Genomic DNA, 26,732 nt, shown 5'->3' on the forward strand with positions numbered 1-26,732 from the left:
GATCTTCTGTACTTTCCACAGTATGCATCCGATGAAGTGAGCTGTAGCTCACGAAAGCTTATGCTCAAATAAATTGGTTAGTCTCTAAGGTGCTACAAGTACTCCTTTTCTTCTTACGTACCACTTAGCCCAAACAAGGATGTAATGGAAATCTTGCAAGAATGACAAGAGTTCTAACCCAGTTTCTCTGCCAGAAAGGTTCAGAGAAGCAGCTGGTCTTTGAGGGATTTATCTGAACCTTGTGAGCTTTGCCCATATCTCATATTTACTAAAATCTTGAGTGTCTGCTTCCAAGGCAGATTATCTAACCAAGGGAACATTCTTCCGCCCATCCCTTCCGTAAGATCTGAAACTGTCTATATTAGGATACACTCAGCATGTCGCCTTAGTGCAATGGTGGGCAACCTGCAGGCTGCACACAGCCTGGCGCAGTAATCCGCTGGCAGGCTGCCGACAGTCTGTTTACATTTGCATGGCTGCCCACAGCTCCCAGTGGCTGCGATTTGCCATTCCTGGCCAATGGGAGCTACGGGAGGCGGCATGGGCTGTAGGGATGTGCTGGTCGGTGCTTCCCGCAGCTCCCATTGGCCACAGGAATTGGCCACTGGGAGCTGCGGGCAGCCCTGCAAATGTAAACAAACTGCCTTGCGGCCTGCCAGTGGATTACCCTGACGTGCTGCAGGTTGCCCACCACTGCCTCAGTGGCTTAATATAATAGTCTGAAAAGGAAACAATTTCAGTAAATTAATGTGAGTTTGTCTAAACTTGTGCGATTTGCTGTGTATGGCAACACATTGTTTCAGAAGATATTGACCTATAGTATTCTCCATACTTCAGAGCAGGATCTTACTTTATTCAGAATTGCTTTATCTCTTGGGCAGTCACAAGTGTCAGTGTATTACTGCTTTGGAGAATGAATTGTCTATACAATAAGATAGTGCTGGGAAAAAATAAGACACTAAGATTAGCGGCAGCCACATACATTAAAATTCAAACTGAAATCCCAACCATGGAGGGAAACTAATAGAAGAAGAAAATATATCAAAAAGAGAAGCGCTGTCTCATCATTCACCTGTGCTGAAGGATCCAATTTTAGCCATATCCAATAGCACTGTCATTCATCTTCTTGGTGTGTTATTGTGATTTAAATCCAAGCTCTATAAGAGAGAGCAGTTCTTTTAAAATGATTGAGAGGGAATAAGGGCAAATTCAGTGTTTAGGAAAAGTTTATGACATCACAATATTATACTTTACAGATGGAAGCAATATTTCCTACTTTGGGAGGAAAACTAATCATTTTCTATGTGCTCTGAGTCACTGCATCATTATAAAAGTGGGAAATAAGTAGTTTTGTGCATTCCCAATCTTGTTCAAGATGACACTTTTGTTTATATAATGCCTCTGATTTATAGCATTTAAATATTAGCTTGACTACATATTAATTATGTGCTTTTACTGTTAGCCACTTTAATGTAAGAAGAAATTAAATATTTCACTTGAAGATAAAACTGTGCAGTGGTGAACCCTAAGAAATAAATATGTGGCAGCAGAGTATTCTCTTTCTACTTAAATTAGACTAGTTCTAATGATCATGGGCTTTGTTTGTCAGAAACCTGTGTGTACATGCACCCTTACTTAGCACCAATTGAGCTATGGCACAATCTCTTTTGTAAGGGTGGGGAAGGGGAATGTCACCTACCTGGGTCACTTCCCTGGAAGGCTTAGCTCTGAGAATAAATGAGGCGTGAAGGCCCCGTTGGATTGCTTCTTTCCACCCCATACACTTCAATGCCTTATTCTGCAGGGCCACAGGAAAGGTCTGAAACATGCTTTCATGACTGCAGAAGTGACTGTTTTTAATTCATTCCAGCCAACTGCTGGTAAATAGATTCCCTTAATTCAGGACATAATCTCTGTAGCTACATTTCCTGCCACCAGCAACCATAATGGTTACTCATACTGTACTTTTGCTGCTTGGTGGTCTCCTCACTTGTTTTAGTGGTATCTTGTCCATCCATAATTCAGCTCACATGTAAGAGGAAGATATGCCTCATGGGTGCAGACCAGTGCAATTTGCATGTGCCTGTGCCTGCAAGAATAGCTGTGCCCCAGCAGCAGTTGCACTTGGGGTTTCATAGACGCATCATCAGCAGAAGCTACACTGGAAGGATGCTGAATCTGTTCTTGTCACCACCCCTCCTGAGTCACCCTACTCACAGTACGGGGGGCGGCGGGGGTTTGCAGGTGCTTCTGGCACTACTTCACCACTCCATTAACTGCCAGCAGGAGTACACAAGCTGGGTTACACCAGCAAAGGGAAACTGGCCCACAGTGGCAGGCAGAGCTGCAGGAAATCCCTTCTGTATTAGGACACTGAAGCAACTATTGCCCTCCAACCAAACGATTACCAGGTTAGTGGAGAAGAAGGCATGGGAATCCGGGCAAACGTGGCTGCTAGCAAAAGAGATGCCATTGCAGAAGGTGCTTAGAAACCCTTTCAGGACTACTTGGGATCTCGGATCAGCTCCTGGCAGGTAGCAGCCCATAGACAAACTTATCAGTGGAGGAAGTTTTGCAGTTAACTGTCAAACTATTGATGAAGGCAATTTTTATGAAAAAATGTATCCTTGTCCACATTTTGTTCACTTTGAGTGCCTTCCTTCACGGCAGCTCTCTCTAAGGAAGCTCTGGGGAAGCCACTGCTCAAGAAACCAACTCATGGACAATCTTGACTTTTCTTTGGGTTGTGGACTGTGCTAGAATTATCCATCTCTCTGCCATCTTGGGGCTAGGCCATGTTCTTCATCATCTGCCCTGACTGCCTGTTGGCTTTAAACTATAAGGCCCTATACAGTTTGGGAGCTAGCTACCTGCCGAAGAGCTCCTCACCATGCATAAGACTGCTGCCATTGTGGTCAGTGGAGATGCTCAAGCTAACGTCTCTCTGGTTTTAAAGGGAGGGGGCTGATCATAGAATCATAGAATATCAGGGTTGGAAGGGACCTCAGGAGGTCATCTAGTCCAACCCCCTGCTCAAAGCAGGACCAATCCCCAATTTTTGCCCCGATCCCTAAATGGCCCCCTCAAGGATTGAACTCTCAACCCTGGGTTTAGCAGGCCAATGCTCAAACCACTGAGCTATCCCTCCCCCCCCAATCCCCTGGGGATTGATGTCAAGGCATTTCCTGACATGGCATTAAACAACATTGCCTTTTAAGATTCTTGCCCTTCCTATTCTCCCATTGGGCTGACAGAGCCCAGATCTGTAATATTAAGGCCTTGCTGCAAGGCTCTTCTGTTTTCTCGGCCTTTTGTTGGCAGGCAGGTTGAGGGAGGCTATAGGTTTGTTGGGCAATTCATATTTTTAATTTTGGGGGTTGACCAATGAGAAAGCCATTTCATTCTGGCTTTCTGCACGTTTTCAGTATCTGTATAAGCCCCTAGAGCTTGGGATAGATGCTTTTTAAAATTCACATTGGGGATTGCAAAGGCCTGATTTTCAGCCTAGCATTATCCAGGCCTCTCTTTATGCACCTTCAATTTTGGGGGTGCAGTCTAGATCTTGTGCATGATGCCTAAATGACCTAAATTTCATCAGCAGTTATTTGTGGCCAGGTTTTGAAAATTTGGCCCTAAAATCTTCCAGTGGCTTCTGCTGGGACACACCAATGGTACAGCTTGGACTGTGAAACCTATCTTCCAGCAGCGGTACCCTTTGAAGTGTTCTGACAACTACTACCTTTCCTGACTCTGAATGTTCAGAGGGTGCGACTATGGAAGAGTGGCAGGAAGCATCAATCACCCTGCTTCCTTTCAACCATGGGAGCAGATAGACCAGCAGCCTCACTGGTCCTGGGACCCAGATTCATCAGAATGGATCATGGCCAGTGCAATCATCTTTTTGTTTAGCTAGGTTTTAGTTAGTTGGTGTTTTTTTTTATTTTTCTTCTTCTTCTTTTCTTGTTTTGGTTTGTACTAAGGATCTTACTGCTCTGGCACCAGTCTTTTGTTCCAATATTATGGAATTTGAAAACAAATCTGGGTTCAAAGGTGCGCTACTTGTCCTGCCATTTTTCCTGTTTTCAACATCCATGTGTGTTGTTTGGCCTGCTTGGGGAAGGTTATTTGCGTTCTTATTGCTCCATATGCAGCTTCTTCACTGCCAGGATCAGAAAGGTGCATCAGAATAGCCTCCAAGTTATGCTAGTGCTAGAAGTATTAGAGTTAAACCTTCCAGTTCTGAAGCACCAGGGATCCGTAAGTGCTGGGAATTCAGCCTCAGCTCCAGCCCCCAAGGGGGTTAAAAAGCCCAGCACAGTTGTTGGCCTCCTTAACTGGAGCCAAAATTGTACTTTACAGGTGGAAGCAATATTTCCTACTTTGGGACACACACTCTCTCCACTTGACAGCATGTGCCATAGGACTTTGACAGTTTTAGAACTTGACCTTCAGTGTAGTACTTACTTAGCTCATGGAGTCTCTCTTCAAACGCATGGGAGACTGTTCCCCATTTCATCTCTTGATTAAGATATCCTTTTCTGTAGCTATTCCATCTGCTAGAAAAGTGAGTGAGCTGTAGGCTTTCATGGCGGACCCCCACTCTTACAATCCTTCACAAAGATAAAGTGATGGTAACAAAATTCCATCTTAACCAGTTTATAAACTTGCCAGTGTTTTTCCTTAGGCCTCACTCTTACTCAGGAGAAGCTAGGCTGCACACCTTGGATGGCTTCTATTTAAAGAGATATGCAGAAAATCATATAGACTGTTTATCTCTTATGGGGGGAAAGTACAGGTCAGGTAATGGCATCACATAACATTTTCAAGTGGGTTGGCCTCCGTATTGAAGAGTGTTATGAACACACTTCTGTTCCTCTTCCAGAAAGGCTTAGAGCACACTCGCCTAGAGTGAAGGCACTTCCGTGGCCTGTATTACACATATTCCCATATTAAAAACTTGTAGAGCTGCCACCTATCGCCCAATTCATACTTTCCACAAACCATTATTGCTTAGATCTAGCATCGAGGTCAGACGCCTGGTCCAGTAAAGAAGCATTGCAGTCTATATGTCAGAGGCCGTCTCATCCCACTGTCCAGAAGGAGGAGTGCTTCTGGCCGGACTCCCAAGAGTGGGAATGGGTAGGAGCCATCTGACAAAGAAATAAAGGTTGTTCAGCTGTAACTGGAGTTCTTCAAGATGGACTCTACATATCCACACCCTCCACACACCGTCCCTCTTCCTGGGTGTCCTAATTTCAACTTGGGACCTAAGGAGCCAGTCAAAAGAACTGAGGCAGCCAGTTCACCATGCTGCGGGGAGGGATAGCTCAGTGGTTTGAGCATTGGCCTGCTAAACCCAGGGTTGTGAGTTCAGTCCTTGAAGGGGCCATTTAGGGATCTGGGGCAAAAATTGGGGATTGGTCTTGCTTTGAGCAGGGGGTTGGACTAGATGACCTCCTGAGGTCCCTTCTGACCCTGATATTCTATGAACCTCTTACTCCAAACATTGTGAGCTGCTTGGTGCTCAAGAGCACTCCAACAGGCACTGGTGTTAATACGTTCCAGCAGTTCATGCTGCACCATCGGCGCATCTCAAGAGTACGAATGCACAGAGCTCATTTAGGGTTCTGATTACAGGTGAGCAACCTCTGCTTTTCACTTCCAAAGTTTGTTTCCTAAGTATTTTCTGTCTTTTGATCACAGTACTTCAGTGAATTAAGGGCAAGCTTGATAACCAGCCAGCCTGACAACAAACGAGAGGTCCTTGACCAGTGCTTTAGGAACCTAATGGAAGGAGTGGAACAAAACCTTTTGGTAAAGAACAGAGACAGGTAAGCTCACAATACCCAAAGTGTTCTCTACTGATCAAAGCCAAATAAAACACTCAACCGGAGAATAACATAACAGAGTATTCTGGGCTAACCTGCAACTACAGTGGAGTTTGTTAGCTTCCTTTAAAAGTAAGGTTATGTCCTACCCAATAATCCTCCCTTAGACTTACTAGTTGGAGCCAGAGCATTTGATAATTATCTATTTAGTTGCTTTTAAATATGTATTTATTTAGAATAGTCTCAAAGGCAGGGCCTGCCAGGAAATGAGTGCTCCTTTCTCTTTTTGGCCACCACCTCCCCACTGAAAAAAACTACCCCATTTTCTTGGGAGGGGCATAGGTTTCCCTTTCTCCAACATATGGTCTCTCCAACAAAAACCAGTCTGATGCTCTTGGGTGCTGCAGAACTACGAGGGCTTCTGCAGCGTCTGCTGCTCTAAGTGCTGCTGCTTTGACTGACCCTAGCCCCTGCAGACGTAAGGATGTAACTATGAACTGTAAAAAGACAGAAATGGGAGAGGGTCAGTTGGGTCCTCATACCAGCTAACTGTAACACTACTGAGCTGTTTTTTGTTTGTTTGTTTTTTAGAAGACCAAGATTGGCAATTTACTCACTTTCTCCCTCGCTGTAAAAAAATTGGGTTAGTTTAAAACAAGAGCAATAGAAGTTGACTGCATTTGAGGTTCACACTAGTTGTGTGTTACCAACTGTGTTTTCACCTCCCCTCACCTTTACTCCACCAAACCAAAATCTTAACGTGATTTATACCACGGTAGAATTTCCTGGAAAGCTTGAGACAAACTGGACAAGACATTTGGGAGTGGGGAAAGTTAAAACAATTAGATGATTCCATTTCTCCATTGTTTTCTGAGAAATGTTGACTTGTCAAAACTCCAAAACGGTTTGGTTTAGAACCCCCAGATGGCTTTTAATCTGTTGTTTTACTGTAGGACTGGTGCCTTGGGCTATTTTTAGGTGGAAGAGGGTTGCTTTTGAAATTATTTAACTGTTAAAATACATTTCTGAACACATTATGGTCTCTGCAGAGATGATCATTTCCTTATATCCCTGATACTACGTTTATAAACTCCACATGACCCCATTGTGGATAATGGCAATGGAGGGAACCAGTTGAGAGCGGGCAGTGTGTAGATGGAAGGGGTCCCACCTAGTAGTGTAGTGACCACACTTATTCCATGAAATAAGTCCACTTAACATGCCTCACATGCAGCTTTCTCCATGTAGTGGGGAGCCATGTGGGAACCAGAAAGGAGGAAACCATAAGAGGTAATGGTGGCAGACAGTCTGGGGAGGATAGAGATCCATCTCTGCACAGTTTGTAAGCTCCATGGGGATTTCTGTGACTGAACAATCCCACCAGTGTTTTTAACAACTAAAGAAATTCCCAGAGTATTTATTTATAGGTAGATAGTTCAAGCCTTAACTCCATATCTGTCAGTTACTTAAAGGGAAGAACCCTTGAGATAATATTTTCTAAGGAAATAAACAATGTTGGCCTGGAAATTTAAAATTAAAGTTATACTTAAAAGGTTTTAAAAGTACAGAAATACAGTTAAGGTCCCACAACCAACCTCAGCCATTAAACAGAAGAGTCACCCATCGAACAACCACAGACTAGGTGTCAATCTTATCAAATCATGTCCATGACTCAGGTGTGAAGTGTTATGGGACTCCCATATTCTGGTGTACAGTTAGCACTGAGCTACTTTACTCATATAGATTCATAGATTTGTAAGGCCAGAAGGGGCCATTGGCTCGTTTAGTCTGACCTCCTGTATCTCGCAGGCTAGAGAATTTCACTCAATTACCCCTCCATTGAGCCCAGTAACTTGTGTTTGACTAAAGCATAACTTGCAGAAGGGCATCAAGTCTTGATCTGAAGACATCGAGAATCCACCACTTCCCTTAGTAGTGTGTTCCAATAGCTAATCCACCATCACTGTTTAAAAAAGAAATGGTGCTTTATTTCTCATCTGAATTTGTCTAGTTTAATATCCAGCCATTGGACTTCTTATGGGCCACTGTAGCATTTAACCTGAACACTATCTGACTTTAAATTGATACAGCAAACAACTACCGTCTTTAAGAGTCCACATAGCTGGTTGGAAAAACAGATTAGCGTTCACATCTCATCACCAAAAATGCCCAAATTAAGGGCTATGTCCCCAGGAGTATTTAGAGTTTAAAAGGTATGTCATATACCATGAGGTTTGCCATTGACATGTCATATGGACAAAGGGGCTGAACTCCCCTTTCACCTCCATGCTAACACTTAGGTGCATTGGCTGGGGGCAGTGGGAGAAGCTTGTGCTGCAGCTACCCATGCTGTCTCTGTTCTGTGGATGACCAAGACTTCAGTCTTGAGGGCTATCATCACCTAACTTGCATAAGCCCTAAGTTCAAACACACACAGCCTCTTAAAATAGAATTGCAATGTACGGTGTCTGTGGAGTATTCTAAACTCCAAAGGTTGGGTGGTCTTTTGGGAAGTCTTAGTAGCTGCAGCTAGAGATATGTAGACTGCTCACTTGGGGGTAATGTGAACAGGTATTATCTAGAATCGTTAAAGGAACGATACATCAAATGAGTGATCTTCTCTCCCAGCTTCCTGGGATGGCTTTTAGGCAGCCATAGTATGAACAAGCAACATGTCTTATACCCAGGCCGGGGGTGGCCAACCTGTGGCTCCGGAGCCACATGCGGCTCTTCAGAAGTTAATATGCGGCTTCTTTTATAGGCACCGACTCTAGGGCTGGAGCTACTGATGCCAACTTTCCAATGTGCCTGGGGGTGCTCACTGCTCAACCCCTGGCTCTGCCACAGGCCCTGCCCCCACTCCACCCCTTCCCGTGCCCTCGCTCCTCCCTCTCCCCCCCACCCGCCCCCGAGCCTCCTTCATGCCACGAAACAGCTGTCTGGGAGGTGGGGGAGGGAGAGGGAGGCGCTGCCGGTGGGTAGGAGGCGCGGGGGGGTGGGGGAACTGTTGAGGGGCTGCTGACGTATTACTGTGGCTCTTTGACAATGTACATTGTTAAATTCTGGCTCCTTCTCAGGCTCAGGTTGGCCACCCCTGACCTAGGCAGTCCTATTTTCAGAGGTTATTTTGGGCTCTTTTAAGTGTCTTGTAACTTCCTAGAAAAGTCTATTTTACTAGTTTATTTTAATTTGGAATGTTCAAATGTGAGCAGAAATCAGTTTTCATTAGCAAAGAAATAAACACAAAAGTAAAGAAGTATGCACAGAAACATTCTGAAATGCATCCTCTGTAACCACACGCAGCAAGCCCTAACCTACCACCCTGCTGCTATCTGCAGTGAACTATGAAGAGCATGAATAGGAAGGGATATCAGCCCCAATCCTTTCAAGGGATCTTAGACCCACCTGGAATCCCATTGGCTTTGCAAACATCATCTACACAGAGCCCTTTGCAGGATCAGGGCCTTAAACTGTAATTCACAATTGGTGTTCCTTGGACATCTTCCTTAATCTGACCTTACTGAGCCTGTGAGATTTGACAGCCTCCAAGCAAAGAATGTTTCAGCTGCAATCAATGCAGCTGCAGCATTTAAAAAAGGAGGAAGGGCCCTATATTTGGGGGCACATCTAAGATCAGGATTGTGCCTAATATTTTAAATTAGAAACAAAACATTTAATTTCTGCTGCTGAAAATACGTATGTGAAATGTGATAAATGGCAATGCTACACTGTGTTTTAAATAAAGACAGACTGAGGAAGTGGATTTGATCTGGATCAGGTTTGTACTTGCTTTTAGGGCTGAATCAGGGTAAGGGTTCGGTTTCAGGCTGTGTTAGTGCTGAAATTACATGTGCTGTCCTAGTGGGATTTGGGCCCCAAAAAAGCTGTACAGTATTCATTGAGTTTGCACCATCTGTTCTCATATGATTTTTGGACAAATCAGTACCAGAAAATAGGCCTTATAGTATATATATCATATGAAAAGTGGTTCAGATATGAGATTCCAATTCTGGCCCACCTCTGCCTTAAACTTGCCATCAAATATGGTAAAAGAGACAGTTCCAACTACGTTGATAAACAAGCGAATTTGGTCTGCCTTACGTGTAACTGTGTCCTGTTCTGCTGAGACACAGGTTGTACTCTGCCTTCACTATCAAGAAAGGACACTAGGTCTGAAATAGTCTGAACTCAATGACTTTCGGAGCATGTTGGCACAAAGTCATTCATTTGTCAAGGTTTTGGGGGATGGTTGAGGGCATTTTTCCCATAAGCAGCATGGGATTCAAAGGAGCTTTCCTGTTTTGATTTCCTGGCTGGCTGAATTTACCATTCATAAGCAGTTCATGCTCCTAATGGTCTGAGCTTACAGGCTGTCCACACATAATGTTTTTAATTCTGCTGGCTAGTTGTTATTATGTTGTAAGACTAATTATTAGGACACCTAGAGATTTTATCTGAGCATTTTTAAAGTTTTTCCTATTGTTTAAATCTAAATAAATCCATAAATCAGAGGTCTGGTTTAACCAAAGATTTGGGGTTTTCTCGTGCCCAGATTCACCCAGAACATGTCGGTCTTTCGAAGAGACATGGCTGATGCCCTGCGCTGTGAAGGGGCTACGGAAGCAAGCAGTTTAGATATGATGAGTTGACGCTGACTTTGGAAACCAGAGCATTGACTAACAACATATAGACTTTGAAAGTTTTGGACCTCACCATATTGTTAGATAGGAGTTGAAAACTATTTTTTTAAATAACTTCTGCCTTTTTATATCTCTGGCCTAAACATAAGAATTTATAACAGTGAAAATGATGTAAAATCAGTCTTAGCTTAAAAAACATTTTCGAACTTTCTTATCAAAATTTATTATCCCTGTTCTTAGACATGTATGAAATGGTGTAGAAACAATACTTAACCAAAGAACAAAATAAACACGCATTGCTTCTAAATGTGTACTAGTTAATGATTCTTAGTTCTACCCATAGCAATAAATAATGTTTCTGACCGCTTTCACTGAGGTCACTTCTGATTGAAACTTTGAGACAAAGATTGGTATAAATTCTATATGAACTCTCTTGAATTAATAAAAATGATTATTTTTCTACAAAATGGTTGCATGTATATTTTAAACATGAGGTTTATGACTCTGCACACTGCAAAGAAGAACAAAGATTAGCAGAATGAAAAATGAGCTCTTTTGGACTAAGAATGTAATAGGAAAACCTAGAATATGGGATATTATAAAGCTTAGAGACAGTAATGCACTCTTTAATGAGATAAAGATAATACTTTCATTACACAAACATACATTTCAAATGTCTTATTCCAGAAAAAAAACCACAAACAAAAATACAATTGTTGAGACACATCTTTAAAAAGAATTAAATCTGTCACCCCTGGAAAAAAGAAAGCCGGTAGTAACAGACACTTATTTCCCATATTCAGAGTGGTAAATGGTATAATGAAAGGGTGCATTTAAAATAGAAAATTCAGCAGATTGCTCCTCAGAGATCATAAAAAGTTCAATATGTGCCAAAAAAAATTCCTTTTATGCTAAGGCTCATGCATGCATTATCCGCTCTGATTTGGTATAGGACAATTAATTTCCATTTTGTGGTGGGTATCAATTATTGTGTGGGTTGATGAAATACACCAATTAATTGGAGTGAAATTTACCAAAAATTGAACTATTTAAGCAATAAGTCAATTACATTTTTTAATGTACAAAAGCTATTACATGCGATTAGAAACTGCTGCTATCTCATTGTTTTCTTAACTAAGATGTAAATAATCTACTTCATATGTTTTTCATGCCATCTTATATTTGGGTAACTTGGTAATATTTTTAGCACTTTCTTGAAAAGAATATACGACTTTCAGTGCACCTAGAGTGGGGAAAGTTCAAATCAGTATTTCCTGTAGACATTTTCCTGTTTTTTCTGTGATTATCTTATATTCTTTCTCTACAAATTTTAAATAGTTACAGTAGGAACTATATAGAAGGTGAAATCATTCAGTTGAGCAATTTTCTGTTTGCCTTATATTGAAGCATAGCTAAAGAAAATAGTGTAATCTACAGCCATAGGGCCTAATTTGCAGAATTACTGAGCACCAAAAAATCCACTTGAACCCCGACTGCCTGACATCTTTGAAAATCAGGCCACTTTTATTTAGGTGCTGTGACAAAGTTCCTCCTCTACCTTGGTGGGTCTTGCGCTTATTGGCGGATTTGCTCGCCTTGGAGCTTCACGGCAGTTTGGCCGTTTTTGTGAACCCACAGTCCAGGTCAACTCCTCCTGTGTCTGACCAGGAGTTGGGAGGATTTGGGGGGAACCTGGGCCCTCCCTCTACTCCGGGTTCCAGCCCAGGGCCTGTGGAATGCAGCTGTCTAGAGAGCCTCCCGGAAGAGCTGTGCGACAGCTACAACTCCCTGGGCTACTTCTCCATGGCCTCCTCCCAACACCTTCTTTATCCTCACCATAGGACCTTCCTCCTGGTGTCTGATAATGCTTGTACTCCTCAGTCCTCCAACAGTCCACATTCTCACTCTCAGCTCCTAGTGCCTCTTGCTCCCAGCTCCTCACACGCACGCCACAAACTGAAGTGAGCTCCTTTTTAAACCCAGGTGCCCTGATTAGCCTGCCTTAATTGATTCTAGCAGCTTCTTGATTGGCTGCAGGTGTTCTAATCAGCCGGTCTGTCTTAATTGTCTCCAGAAGGTTCCTGATTGTTCTGGAACCTTCCCTGTTACCTTACCCACGGGAAAGGGATCTATTTAACCTGGGGCTAATATATCTGCCTTCTATTACTCTCCTGTAGCCATCTGGCCTGACCCTGTCACAGTGCCTAAATGTGGAGTAGGAACCCAGTTTTAGGTGCCCAAGTTAGATTAGTTCAAAGGCTTTATTGTTATTACTGATCAGATAAATAGCATCTAGTACAATGAGTCACTTTCCCATTGAGAACTTAGACAAAATTAGAATCTTCTTTAAGTCAAATTCTGAAAGCAACAAAATCTAAACTACTTTAACGAATGTTTGGGAGTGGAGGGGTTGTTTGCTGGTTTTCATTCTACCCCTGAAAATGGCTCCAGGAGTCTATGTGCTAAATGGTCTCTCCTGTTTTGGCAAGTTTGCTGTAGAAACCACTTCAGTTATCTGTTTCAGAGTGGTAGCCATGTTAGTCTGTATCAGCAAAAAGAACGAGTACTCCTTGTTCTTTTTTCAGTTATCTGGAAACTCTATACATTTGCATTAAAAGGTTCAGATTAAAACTAATGTGTTCGTTGACTCTGCTTTTCTTTGTCGTACTGCAGAAATAAATAATAGTTACATGCAATCAGCTTGCACCCACAAATCAGTCAGTTTACTGGCTAAATTAGCCTGCTCTGCTGAAAGCTAAATTTGGGCATATTGAAAAGAAGCACCATGTGCCCTCATAACTCAGCACTCAGATTTTAGGGCTTCCTCTAATATAAGGCTATTGACTCCCTGGAGCATTGAAGTGCATTTTCAGAATTTCACTTCTAAAACATACCTTGTTACAAACAAACAAGGTCCTAAACTGGGCAAACTTGATATGCATATTTGAACAGCATCTCAACCTCAGTTAACAATTGACAACTAGAACTTATGTAGAGTAGACAGTCGTATAAACATGCCTGCTTTTAGGTTTGAAAATAGATGGCATAGCAAATAAAGCCTATATATTATGGCTCCAGCTTCTTTCTTAAGAGTTTTAACTGTCAACTCTTCAAAGGGGCACTGTCAAAGTGAGTAGAGCCCAGAATTTAACCGACCTTTTCTTTCTCTTCACCTGTTTACAAAGTTCATGTAATTCTTTATATTCGTTTTCTCCACAAGTGCTTTAAAGCATCCCCCTTCTTTAAAATCAAAAGGTGTGGAAACAACGGAGGGATAATATTAGTGGGGAGATGAAGTGCAGACTCCCAAGGTGGCTGGGGAAATTACCACAGTGGTGTCCTCTCAAGAGATCACTGTGAGCTAGCCTGAGTGATTATTGTAAAGTGAACAAATCAGGACTTGGAAATCAATCTGATTTTCCCCCAAAGGTACTACGTATAACCATAGTGCAAAACCTAGTCATCTGAAGAAATCCCAGTTAGGTCTTCCTTCTATGAGGGGGAATGAACTACCCCCAAAAGGAACCTAGCACAGGTTGTATTTCATATGACTATGAAAGGCAGACCCAGCTGTCCAAGGAAAATACAAAGTTTTAATACTTTGCCCTGCTTGCATAAGAAGGCTTTGAAGAAACTCAGCCACTGGTGTATGCTTTATAAAATAATTCCTTAGACTTTTTAATGTTTTATTGTACTGTGAGTTTATGGTGACAGCAAACCTTTCAAACTATAGAGGGATAACACACTTCCTTGCCAGATTAAAAAATAATGTTAGTGAGGATTTTATGTACCTTAGTGTAGATTGCTGTTAAGAGTGCTTCTTTGAGAACATTCTCTTTGAGGTTTACAGAAAGCGTAATAAAATATGTAAGTTACATTTCTACAAACAAAAGCCATCATATAAGTTATTTATAAGTGTGAGATCGAAACAGTATCACGATAAATAAACCCTAATGGATACCTGCGGCATCCATCCTAACATAATTTGCCCAACAAAAGTGTTGAAACCAAGTCATATTTAGTAGAAAAATCTGGCAGGAACAGAGCATAGTTGTACAAAATAAGAAGAATAAAATGGAGCAGAGAGGCAAGCCATTTGTGGGGGCTGGCTGCTCCATCAGGTTTGCACAGTGATCTGTATGTAACTCTCTCAGCCTTCCCCTTCCAGGAGTAATAAGTTTGATGCCAGATGCACAAGGTGATCAGATGTGTGTGTTTTCCAAGGTCATCCCAAGTTAGCAGGACATTTCTAGTTAGTTTGAATGGAATCAGTGTTGTACCCTGATTTTACCAGAGATGGCAAAATAATGTCCAGTACCAACCGCTCACTTCCTCTGGCTCCTCCCCTTTAACTTTGGCTCCTCCTCTGGTACATCTTTTTCTCATCCCCACCTCCTAATTTACTTTCAGGTTTATGTGTACAAAGCAATTCCACAGCCAAATAAATGGATGGGTAATTTCATATTACTTTTACATTCCTGTGCAATCTTGCCCCAGAGTATAAATTTAAATTTTCAAAAATCAAGTCACTAACCCTTATGGTTATGAAGATGAGCCTCAAAATATGAACTGAATGTAACTTTGTTTGCCTGAGTCTGCAGACAGCCTGAATCTAGCTGCTTTGAGTGTGAACTGCACCCATTCATCTCAAATAGTTGCCAAGGATGGCAATGTATATTTCAGTGTTGACTGTTTCACTGCTGATCATTTAGCTTGAACTAACCTCAGGCTAATATGCTTACTTCTTGAGGGAGGTAGTGGCAGATACTGGGGCAGGATACAATGGGGCATACAGGAGTTGAATAAGGGAAGAGGAAATGTAGAGGAAACTGACAAATTCCACCGACAGACCAACCTCCACTCACATGAGACACCAAAACAAGACTCCACTCTTAGTTGCACTTCATAGTAACAATCCCTTCTCTCCTATCTTGATACTTTGATCATCAGTGAAAGAGTCAACGACATTGGACGATGACAAATCAAATGTCAACTTCAGAGTTAAAAACCCTTAAAAATGTGAAAAGCAGCCATTCACACCTCTCTCAAGGTCTATTGGTTTAGACTGCATGCAAACTCAGGCACATATCGCTGCATCAGTTAGACTGGTTTCCCATGCGGAAGGTTTTCACAACCAAAAGGACTAGAGACGTAATTATAATTTTTAAGTAAAAGCTTGGAAGCTGGCGCTCAGCAGCCTTCAGAATAAAGTACCGGTGAGCTGGAGAGGCCCACTGGGCTCCCTGTGGCCAGGTAGTTAAGAAATGCTCGGGTGGGAATGAGAAATTCCCCACCCCAGAATGTAAAGTTGTCACTACCCGGCCCTTCTCCGGTGACCAAAAGCCTCAACTTCTGCTTAGCTACCAACCCCATTTCCCTCGTTTCCCCCTCCCCCGCACACAACTTCCATAATGCATTTCTGCCTTGTCAGTGTCACAATCTGGAGCTCCTCAGAACAGTTAAAATGCAGAGGCAGCATAAATACACTGACTCCTGCACTGACTGGACCCAAAGGAGGTGAAGGATCAGGAAAGCAATATGTATAATTATGGGGTCCCTGCCATGTAACTTTGTTCTAATGGGACAGAGAGGACACAGGGCCTCGTTTATTCAGAAAGTCAGGATCAAGTGCTATTTGTTTGCTGGGCCCGATACCCTACCCACCCACCATCCTGCCTGCCTCTCTATTGGCTGCTTTGCCCTATTCTTTGACTCTGCCTTGCTACCCTATAGATTGCACCTCAGATTTCCTCCCAACAGCCCAGCAGGATCAAAGTGGGAGAGATGGCCCTCAGGCAGCCTGGCGATGCACAGAGGCAGTTGCTGGGACTGACTAGCAGTAAGGTAAAGGCTGGCAGGGGAGAAGAAGCAGGGATCCAAGGAGGGGATAGTGATGTGCTTGCAGCCATTACATCCCTCTTCCCAAGCTGTCTCCCCTCCCCTCCTCAGTCCCCACCCAAACCTGCCTTTCTTGCCCACCCCCCAGTTGCAAGTCTTCTCTCAAACCTCCCCTCTCCTACTCAACCCCCAGTCACACCTGAATCCTAAAACTCTCCCATGTCCCCCTCCCACCAAGACGTATTTTCTAATCCCCAGTAGCCAAACCCCGGTATGTGCTTGCCCCCCAATACACACACAAATAAGCTGCTCCTTAATGACAGCCTGAGCGGTGGCCCACTGTGGGAGCTCTGAAATCTGCTCACCCGCCACATGCTGCTTGTTAACATACCCTCTGCCTGCCATATACAGGATGTGAAATGCTCCACCTTCCTCGCCAGGCTAAAGGCAAACACACACCCCTGAAACTGCTTTCCCAGTTACTAGTGCTGAACTAGTTAATGAAGTCCAACAGCCCTTAGTGTGGGTCAGTTACAATGGGAATTGATGGGTCATGGCTAGAAAATATTTGTGTTCAATGTTTACAAAGTAACTGTGTTCAGCATTAAACCTTAACCAAGTACACCTGTCCAGAGAAGGCTAAGGATAACTATAATTACCTGGAAAAACAACGAGGAGACCTTGTGTCACCTTAAAGACGAACAAATTTATTTGGGCATAAGCTTTCATGGGCTAAAACCCATTTCATCAGATGCATGGAGCGGAAAATTCAGTAGAGAGGTATAAATACACAGCATATGAAAAGATGGGAGTTGCCTTACCAAGTGGGGAGGTCAGTGCTAACGAACCAATTCAATTAAGGTGGAAGTGGGCTAGTTTCAACAGTTGACAAGAAGAGAGAAAAAATTACTTTTGTAGTGCTAATGAGTTCAATGTAATCTAGGTGGCCCATTTCAAACAGTTGACAAGAAGGTGTGAGTAACAGCAGGGGGAAAAGTTAGTTTTAAGTAGTGACCCATCCACTCCCAGTCTTTATTCAGGCCTAATTTGATGGTGTCCAGCAAATTAATTCCAGTTCTGCAGTTTCTTGCTGGAGTCTATTTCTGAATTTTTTTTGTTGAAGAATTGCCACTTCTAAGTCTGTTATTGAGTGTCCAGGGAGATTGAAGTGTTCTCCTACTGGTTTTTGAATGTTATAATTCTTGATGTCAGATTTGTGTCCATTTATTCTTTTGCCTAGAGACAGTCTGGTTTGCCCAATGTACATGGCAGAGGGGTGCCATGTACCTGATCAAAATACCTGATCGACATCCTATACAGCAAACAGGGGAAGAACAAGAATGAGCTTTCAAAACACATATACCAATGTGACATATGCCATCATGTATTTTGTTAAGTCTTTGGTCAATATTTAAGCAAAGTATTTTTCCAAATTTGTGGAGCAATGTTCTGCTGGTGGGATTTTCTAAACAATGCCCCACGCATAGAAAGTTCAGGTCCACAATGGATACAACCATCTAAATTTGCTGTTGGCCTGTGGGTTTTGACCTTTCTATTATTATTTTATTACTATATAGTGCCTGTGGGCCTAATTCTCATTTACACAAAAGCCCCTTTACACTGCTCTGGCAGAACAAAGGCGCCTTAGTGTAAATGAGCAACAAGACCACAATGTGCTTTCCCTTTGAAGAAGACACAGAAAGAAATGGTTCTGTCCTGGGGAACTTACCAGCTAACTGTTACATGTGACACACCCAGATGGGGTGCCAATGCACTTGAGAGGAAGTGGAGTGATAAAGGACAAGGTTATAGCACTATAATCATGTGGTAACTCAGGCAAGTTGCAAAGGCTCTTTTTTATGGCTGTAATGATAAGGGAGATACTATCTGCTCATATTTGTCTCTGAATGATTCTGCCAACTATTGCCCCTGCAGTGTGCACCTCCCCATATCCATGAATTCTTTACAGCTGTGTGAAAGATTGTCTCTCAATGGAAAACCCATGGATCTTGGGCCATCAGTGATGACACCCCCCTCCCTCTCCATGCTTCCCACCCGGACCTTGAAGCACCGATAACCTGTCGTAATTCTACACAAAGGGGTTCAGGTGAGGAAAGCTTTCTGCCTGTGGGCATTAGACGCCAATTTCTAAGAATATTCATTGTGATCAATATCTGATAATTGCAGAAAACGTGAACAGAATGAGCGTATTTCCATGTAGCGTATTCAGAAGAACAGACCAGTCTATGCGTCTAGCTGGTTGTCTGATGACTGACCGCGGTGATACCACCTAGAGTTAAAACAAGTTGGTGTCCAGTCAGCATTTGGGTGTGAGACCACCAAGGGGCTGCAGAAAATACAGCACTGCTCTGAACTAATGGCCCAGCCTAGTGATAGGATGGGTTTGTGCTGCTGCAGTGTGATCCTAACCGCTTGTGGGCATTAAAGATGCCGTGCGTTTCATAAGAGTTGACTGAGTTACCCTAGGAATCCTGGCCAAATTCCCTCTTGGCGAACGCCATTCCAACTACTTAAATTCGCACAGGGTTACCATAGGACACAACATTCTTCACTCACTCTTCTTCATTGTTGCCGTGGGCTAGCTGCTACGATCCACCCTAAAGGTGGCTGCAGTTCATCGGTACATGATCGGTTACAAGAATAGAGAGAGATTTCATTATGCATGTGTATAGTTATGTGCATACACAATTACGTGTGTGCTAGATAGAGTTCGTAAAGTGCTTTGGGATAGAAAGTGTTCTCTAAATGTGAGCTGCTGCTGCTGTTCTGTTTTCTTTCTAGAGCTGGCTACGGCACCACAGCCAAGCTAGAGTAACCCATCAAAGGGAGCTGCTGGAGCTAGAGCTCACTAGGTGTCTATTAAGAAATGAGTATCTGGCACCACTTCATATAAGCTGGAAATCATTCTTCCTTCCTTTGGATTTCATTGTCACAACATCAGTGATTCATAGAATATCAGAGTTGGAAGGGATATCAGGAGGTCATCTAGTCCAACCCCCTGCAGGACCAAACCCCAATTTTTGCCCCAGATCCCTAAATTTTGCCCCAGATCCCCCTTAAGGATTGAACTCACAACCAGGCCAATGCTCAAACCACTGAGCTATCCCTCCCTCGCTGATGCTGAGTCCCTTTTGCATTCATACGGCTGTGTTATGCAGAGCCGTAGGAATTCCACAGCAATACAGCATCAAGGTTCCAGTCTTATGATCTGCTACCTCTCATTTTGAGAAGGCTTTCCGAGTCCCACAGGGATTTCCCTTGGTCTCGTTCCCAGCAGCCTGTCCCTCTCACCTCCCAAACAAAATGCTTCCTTTTAGAAATAATTAAGTAAGAATAGGAAAATCAAAACAAATGTAATGGATCGTTTGGCCCAAGCTGAAATTTTGTCATAAACGTTTTAACCGAGGCTACTTTACAGTCAGAGCCATAGAGCTTGCGGGACACATTGGACGCTGCTACAGCCCTGATGCCAGCAAAGACACAGAACGTCTTGGTTTGGATTGGAAATTGGCTTTCAGTTCAGATTTAAGGGCCAAAAGCAGCCCTTCTGTAGTGGTGTGAGAGAGTGTCTGACATAAGCTCCTAAGTGCTTCGCAGGTTTCTGGTGAGCTGTGCTCATGTTTAAGTCCATGGGAGGTTTAGCTCTGGGTGCATTTTGTTACAGATCCCAGATGTTTGCTGGAAAGTGGCAGGGAGAAAGCTCCTGTGTGGCTCAGGGGTTGGTGATGAGATGTAGGGCCTTTCTCCTCTCAGGCCCTGGTTCCTACTCATCTGAGGTGCTTGTGAAGGTATCTTAAGCTCTGCTCAGCAGTGACTAGAAAATTGTTCTCAGCTGGGGGCTGTTCAGTGCCCAAGTCCTAATGAGGAGAGCTCCCATCCCCATCCCAAAATCCACTATTGCTGCCAGAAGTAATTAACACTTTCCTCAACAATCTCTGCAGAGCAGTGAAGGAGCTAATGGTTGGCGACAGACCTCACCCCAAAGGGCTGTCTCTTGGGTTCAGCAGAAGCATGTTGGCAAGGCTGTGGGGTAAGTTTGCCTGGCTTCTGCCCATGCTGTACCCACTGTCTGGACTCACAGAGGACTTCAGTCTCCAGGGCTGTCAGGCTGGCACCGTTCATGAGCACTAAACTCTGGCAATTCAGCCCCTGGTACCCAGGCTGCTACTTCTGTCTACAGAGCAGCATTCCCTGTTGCTTCTCCTCCTCTTGTCAATGGCTCCGACATTCAGGGTTGCTCCTGCAGTTTGCAAGGCCCCTTTGGAGGCAATGAGTTTAAGACCCCCCCACACACACACGAACTCCTATCACCCCATTGCACCAGGCAGACGGCTGGTGCACCCCAGCAGTCTTGGAGAAGCACCTGCCAACTAGACCAGAACAGTGCCCACAGGGACCTGCCATTGCTGCCAGCATGACCTTGGTGGCCAGACAGGCTGGAGGAGAGCCCAGGGAGATGCTCAGTGCTCTGTCTACCTGTGCCAGGTCTGCATTTACACTCCAGAGGCTGTCATGTCCTCAGGCAGGTGCTTCCCGGGGCTCCATTCTCTATGGTATATGCAGAGAGAAGCCCAAAAGCCTCTGAATTCTGGGGACGGTCGAAGCCAGGTCTGACCTCTGAAGCTGAGAGCTCAAATAACATTGAAGCTGTTGTTGGCCGTGAGCGCTGGGCGCCTGTGTGTGTGTCCCTGGCAGCCTGTGTGCCCTGCACCCTGGTGTCCTGGGACCCCATGCGCCAGGTGCTATGGTTCCAAACAGTGACCATATCAAACCTCCCTCACTGCCCCATCCTGGAGTGAGGGAGCTCCGCCAGTTAAGCTGCCCGCAGAGAGACACTGCAGTTGAAAGGACTCTGTCTCATTAGTTTATGTATAAATGTGCTTCCCAGAATGAGCAGGAGCCAGGGCAGCCATCAGCTGTGTGCCTTGGAGAGGTCAGTGCTGTCTCTCCCAGGGCTCTGCAGGGAGGGATGCTTCTAAGGACTGGGATATTCATATTGGCTGGGAGGGCAAATGCTCAGAGTGGGGAGAAGAGGAAGAGAGGGAAGCAGCTCTCCCCCTGTGCTGCCAGAGAATCAAGGGGGGAATCCACATCCCCACCCTCCATCCCTTGGGATGAGAGTCTATGTGCAGTGTGGAGGGGAATAGCCCCTAATCAGAGTTGTGGGATGTCAGGAAGGTCCAGATCCAGTTGTTCTGCACACCCAGGTTGCTCTGTGGTCCTTGCATCATGCAATGAGTGCCCTGAAGTGGGACATCTTGAACCTTCACTGCAGACTCACGGTTGAAGCTTGCATAGCTCTGCCAGACTTTTCCTGAGAAGAATCTGCTTCAGGGGTGATTGCTGGAGCCCCTAATCAGAGAGGTAGCAGCATAAAGGTGTGTAGGGACTGCTCTGGGGGTAGAGGATTGGGGGGGATGAAACACACACATTTTACACACATGCAGTGTGTCTGTCACACACCCACATGCAGACACACTGTCACATACAGTCTCTTTCTCACATACAGTCTCTCACTCTGAATTTCTCTCTCTCCCACTTCACACATACACAAAACCTCACACACACAGAGTCTGTTTCTGGACACTGTGGAAGTTTCTCAGGGCTTGTCTACATGGACACTTAGTTCACGGCAAGCTGGGGTTTAAATTGGCACCACACTAGCCTGCCACACTCTTAAGTGTCCACATGGACCCTGCTGTTGAACACTAACAATGCCCTAGTGTGCTTTGATCTAGCCTGCTTTGACACAGGAGACAATCAACGCACACTTGGCGCTAAGCGCACGCAGCAACAGCATCCAGATGGACACTTAGCGCGTGACAAGCTAGCGTGGCATAGATTTACGCAGCTTGCTACAAACTAAGCATCCATGTAGCCAAGCCCTGAGAGTGAGGCTGTGTTTGGTATGTGCTGTACACAGGAGCGGTCTCTTTCTTTGTTTGTGTTTGTTTTGCATTGTAACTTTAGTTGCTTTGTTTTAGGGGTGGCGTTGTTTCTCTCCCCCTCTTTTCTTGGTGGGCAAGGGGGGTGCACCATGGGGTCCACTTCAGATGGGTTCACCACTTCCCTGCAGCCATGGGTTTTGTTGCGTGCCTACTGTCTCCAGTTCTGCAAAGGCCGGGTTGCTGAGGGTAGATGGGCTAAAATAAAATCTCCTTCTCAAATGATGACACCTACAGTGATTTTCCTGGCCCATGAGCAGCTCGTAAATCGTTTGGTTCAGGAGGAGCTCTGGGCCTAGGAGTCCTGGCTGGCAGTTTCCCCCTTGTTTTCTCCTGCCACTAACGTAGTTTTTTTCCAATCTCCCCCCTTCCTTTGCAATGAGACCCTGGTCTCTGCAATGGGGAGGTGGTTGCTGCTGTTGGGATGACCCTGCTGGGCTGCAAGAGCGAGGATGTGACACCTGATTAATGTGTTTTTAAATAACCCCAAGCAGCCCTTGAGCCTGGTTCTGGAGCACTGTGCAGAGAGGATGGGTTATACAGTGTTTGTGCACCTGCGTTTCTGAAATGTTTCCTGTGTGGTGAGCCAGGCCACCTGCAGGAGTCTTGCCCCTGTGCTGCTGACTCCAGGGATATCAGTATGACTGGGGGGGCCCAGGATAGACGGGAGGAGGCTTGTGCCACTGGGACCAGCACTCCCCCTCGCCCTAGATGGTCTGCTGCTGTTCAGGGGTCAGCCCAGCCAGGGGAGCACTCTGCTGTGACCCGGTCAAATGTGACTCTATGCTTGGCCAGAAGCCTCCGGGAGCCTGAGGAGCACCTCCTTGTGGAGAGAGCAGAGACATGCTGGAGAGGTGGGTGGCCCTGCCTTCCCCAGGTGTAGTGAGCCCACTGGCTTTGGATCCTACATGCTGCAGCAACAACACTGAGTCCCAGCCCCGTGGCTGCCTGGCTCCTGAGAGATCAGATGTGAGCGAAGTGCCAGCCACTCCTCTGGAGCCTGTCTCCCCATGAGGAAGTTGTTTTTGTGTTGTGAAGGCCAGTGTGAATATTTGTTCAGTCCTCTATGCCCCCCACTCACTTGTCTAGCCATCACTATATCTATGTCAGCACCTCCCTCTCCCTGCCTGGCTTCCACTGGTGCTGTGATGCCAAATTGTTGCAAGACCTGACTTTCACCCCTGTGTGTGCTGTGTTCTGGGAGCATTAGCAGCAGCAGGAGCCCTTGTTTGAGTCCCTGAGACAGCGGTGGGATGTCAGGAAGGTCCAGATCCAGTTGTTCTGCACACCCAGGTTGCTCTGTGGTCCTTGCATCATGCAATAAGTGCCCTGAAGTGGGACATCTTGAACCTTCACTGCAGACTCACGGTTGAAGCTTGCATAGCTCTGCCAGACTCTTCCTGAGAAGAACCTGCTTCAGGGGTGATTGCTGGAGGAAAAGGTGCTGGGAGCTCTGGTTCATGCCTGTTTCGCATAGCTGCATGACACTGATGCTCCCACATTACAGGTCTTTGGTATGGAGAGGAAGACTGTGGACCATTGGCAGACTCCCTGTCTCATCTGCCAGCCGGCGTAGAGATCCTGAGAGCCGCTGTTTCCTTCTGCAGTGCTGGGCATTTGCCGGAGGTCTGCAGAGTTCTGGCACTGGAGGAGCTGCACCAGGGGTTGCCCTGTGCGATTAGCGAGGAGCCAGAGGTGAAAGTAGGCCGGCACAGCGTACCAGGAAGAAAGCGGCCGCCGGGATGGGCCGGTACACAACCGACGTTAAAGCGCTGCTGCGGCAGCACTTCCAGGACCGTACCGGCAGGGCTGCCAATGGCGGGGGGGACGCAAAAGGGGCAGCTGCCCCAGGGCCCAGCGATTTAAAAGGGCGTGGGGCTCCCAGCTGCTGCCGCCACTACCGCAGCAGCAGCTGGAGCCCCGGGCCCTTTAAATCGCTGCTGGAGCCCTGGGCGGCGCAGGCCAGGCAGTGCTGAAGGGCCTTCTGGGGGAGGCTGGTGTCCCGTTTGCCAGCCCCAGGTCCCAACTGCCGGTCCCTCTGCTGCTGCCTGGGGTGCTGGCCACCAGCCGTGGGGCTCCACTCCTGGACCCAGCCCAGGGCTCCGTAGCCACCCCAAGCTATGGTCCCAGCCTGGGGCGGTGAGGTGCGCAGAGAGGGGCAAGCGGGGTTGCAGCTCAGTACTCCCACCCTAAAAATTGTTCCAGCACCACTGGCCCCGCCCCTTCCAGGGGCCCGGAACCGACCCCTCTCCTCCTTACCCAGGGGCCCAGCAGACCTGCATACTGGTAAGAGATGTAAGTTACTTTCACCCCTGCAAGGAGCAGTGGCATCTGGAGGCACTTCCTTCCTTGCAGGAGCTCTCTGTCACAGTCCAGCAACTCCCTCCTCAGAAAGGTCCAGGGATTGATGGGCTGCCTTCTGAATATTATAAATATTGTTGGGCTCTCACTGGTCCTGACTTTTTCCTGGTGTCCAGGGGAAAGAACTACTCCTCCACCGTAACCGGGGAGTACCTACCTTGCTGACTGAGAAAGGAGCTCTGTATGCCTTGCAGAACTGGAGACCTGCTTCCCTCCATTCCGATCACAAGATCCTATCTGGGCCCTCAGCCAATCAGATACAGATCTATCTGGACTCTTTGATACATTCTGATCAGACGTATTTATCCCTGTCACTGCATTTGTGACAAGAACATAAGACCGGCCATACTGGGTCAGACCAAAGGTCCATCTAGCCCAGTATCCTGTCTTCCAACAGTGGCCAATGCCAGGTGCTTCAGAGGGAATGAACAGAACAGGTAATCATCAAGTGATCCATCCCGTCGCCCATTCCCAGCTTCTGGCAAACAGAGGCTAGGGATGCCATCCTGGCTAATAGCCATTGATGGACCTATCCTCCATTAATTTATCTAGTTCTTTTTTGAACCCTGTTATAGTCTTGGCCTTCACAACAACTTCTGGCAAAGAGTTTCACAGGTTGACCATGTGTTGTGTGAAAAAAATACTTCCTTTTGTTCGTTTTAAACCTGCTGCCTATTAATTTCATTTGGTGACCTCTAGTTCTTGTGTTATGAGAAGGAGTAAATAACACTTCCTTATTTACTTTCTCCACACCAGTCATGATTTTATGGATCTCTATCATATCCCCCCTTAGTCGTGTCTTTTCCAGGCTGAAAAGTCGCAGTCTTTGTAATCTCTTCTCATATGGAAGCTTGATTTTAATCCAGGATGTCTTTACTGCCAACAAACATTTCAGTCTGGATGTGGGGTTTCTTTCAGTGGACCAGGAGAAGCTATAGATAGGTTTGACCGTTTACCTCTATTAAAAGCATTTCAGATTGGGCCAGTGTTCCGTTCAAATGTTCATTGTTACCGTAACATTTTCAGGGTTTTACAGATTAATGGGAGGTCTTAGCTTCTGCTTCCCAGTACATAGAGGCATCGGGGTGCTCACATCTGATATTACATGCTCTGAGACTGCCTCCTAATAAACTGGCTGACCAGGCTCTGCTTGCCAGGGTTGCCAGACGCTTTCCCTGTTTGTCAGCCAATGCGGAAGATGTCTCCGTTTTTATCACATCTGAGGTGATATGTGGGCACTTTGCACCTGTTTGCAAATATATAAATGCTCATGCTCTGCCAGAATCCTTTGGGCCCGAAGCCATGCCTTCCTTCTGGCCTCTTGGCAATGGGTGTTCTCCCTCTGCTGTCCCGACAGTGGCAGTGGGGCACCTCTGGGATTAAAGCGCTGTGGGGGGAGGGGGTGGATCTGAGCAATGTACGATGAAGGACTGGGAAAGGGCTGAGGAGGGGGTGCAAAGCCATCTACAGAAATGGTGCTGGTTCCTTCCTGGGCTTTCTTTTCAGCTTCAGCAGCCAAAAACCTTGTGGCCTCAATGTTGTGGCACCAGCTGGTGTGTCTCGACCCTCCCCCTGGACTGGATTCAGAGGCACATCAACTGCTGGTTTTTTACAGTGGTTCCCATTGGTTGTGCCCTGCCCTGCTATACTTGCCGTTGCATGAGGCAGGCTAGGGGCTCGTGGACCTGCTCAGGAGAGTGGCGGTGTTTCATATCTGGTCTGTTCAGCAATTGCTGCATTCCAACTTCCCGCTGGTCTGGCGGTGCCTCCTTTTTTCTCTCCTCCCTTGTGCTGGGGGGAATAGGCTTTGACTCTCGCTTGTTTCTACCGGTGCCAGAAGATGGGAGAGTCTGGATCTGCCTCTGTTTTACCATGGCCTTTTCAATGCCTGGTGACTCCTGCAATGTGCTTGGCCAGACCATTTTCCAGCCCATGGCTCTTGAAGGAGCCACGGGTTCTTTAACCAACTTTTTCCCACAGATGCTGTCCCTCTAGGAGCTTGTTTTCTGTTTTTCCCCCTACTGGGTTTGCCAGGCTGCTCCTGGTTGGTCGGGCTGGAAGCCTGTGGCGGTGCTGGCTGGTCAGACTGGGATCCGGTC

The 26,732-nt window shown here is 45.7% G+C and overlaps 1 protein-coding gene across 4 annotated transcripts in view; it reads left to right on the plus strand.

The window, feature by feature from the left end:
- The window catches only part of RANBP17 (RAN binding protein 17), a 270,483-nt gene extending 259,548 nt beyond the window's left edge, over positions 1-10,935 (plus strand). For all 4 annotated transcript variants that reach the window (XM_077824282.1, XM_077824285.1, XM_077824283.1 and 1 more), the window contains 2 exons: positions 5,704-5,831; positions 10,381-10,935. In XM_077824282.1, coding sequence (XP_077680408.1) covers positions 5,704-5,831; positions 10,381-10,477 — 225 coding nt within the window. In that variant the 3' untranslated portion in view covers positions 10,478-10,935. The remainder of the gene's footprint in view (positions 1-5,703; positions 5,832-10,380) is intronic.
- The last annotated feature ends 15,797 nt before the right edge of the window (positions 10,936-26,732 follow it).

The sequence above is a fragment of the Eretmochelys imbricata genome, chromosome 8 (assembly GCF_965152235.1).
Source record: "Eretmochelys imbricata isolate rEreImb1 chromosome 8, rEreImb1.hap1, whole genome shotgun sequence".
Lineage (NCBI taxonomy): Eukaryota > Metazoa > Chordata > Testudines > Cheloniidae > Eretmochelys > Eretmochelys imbricata.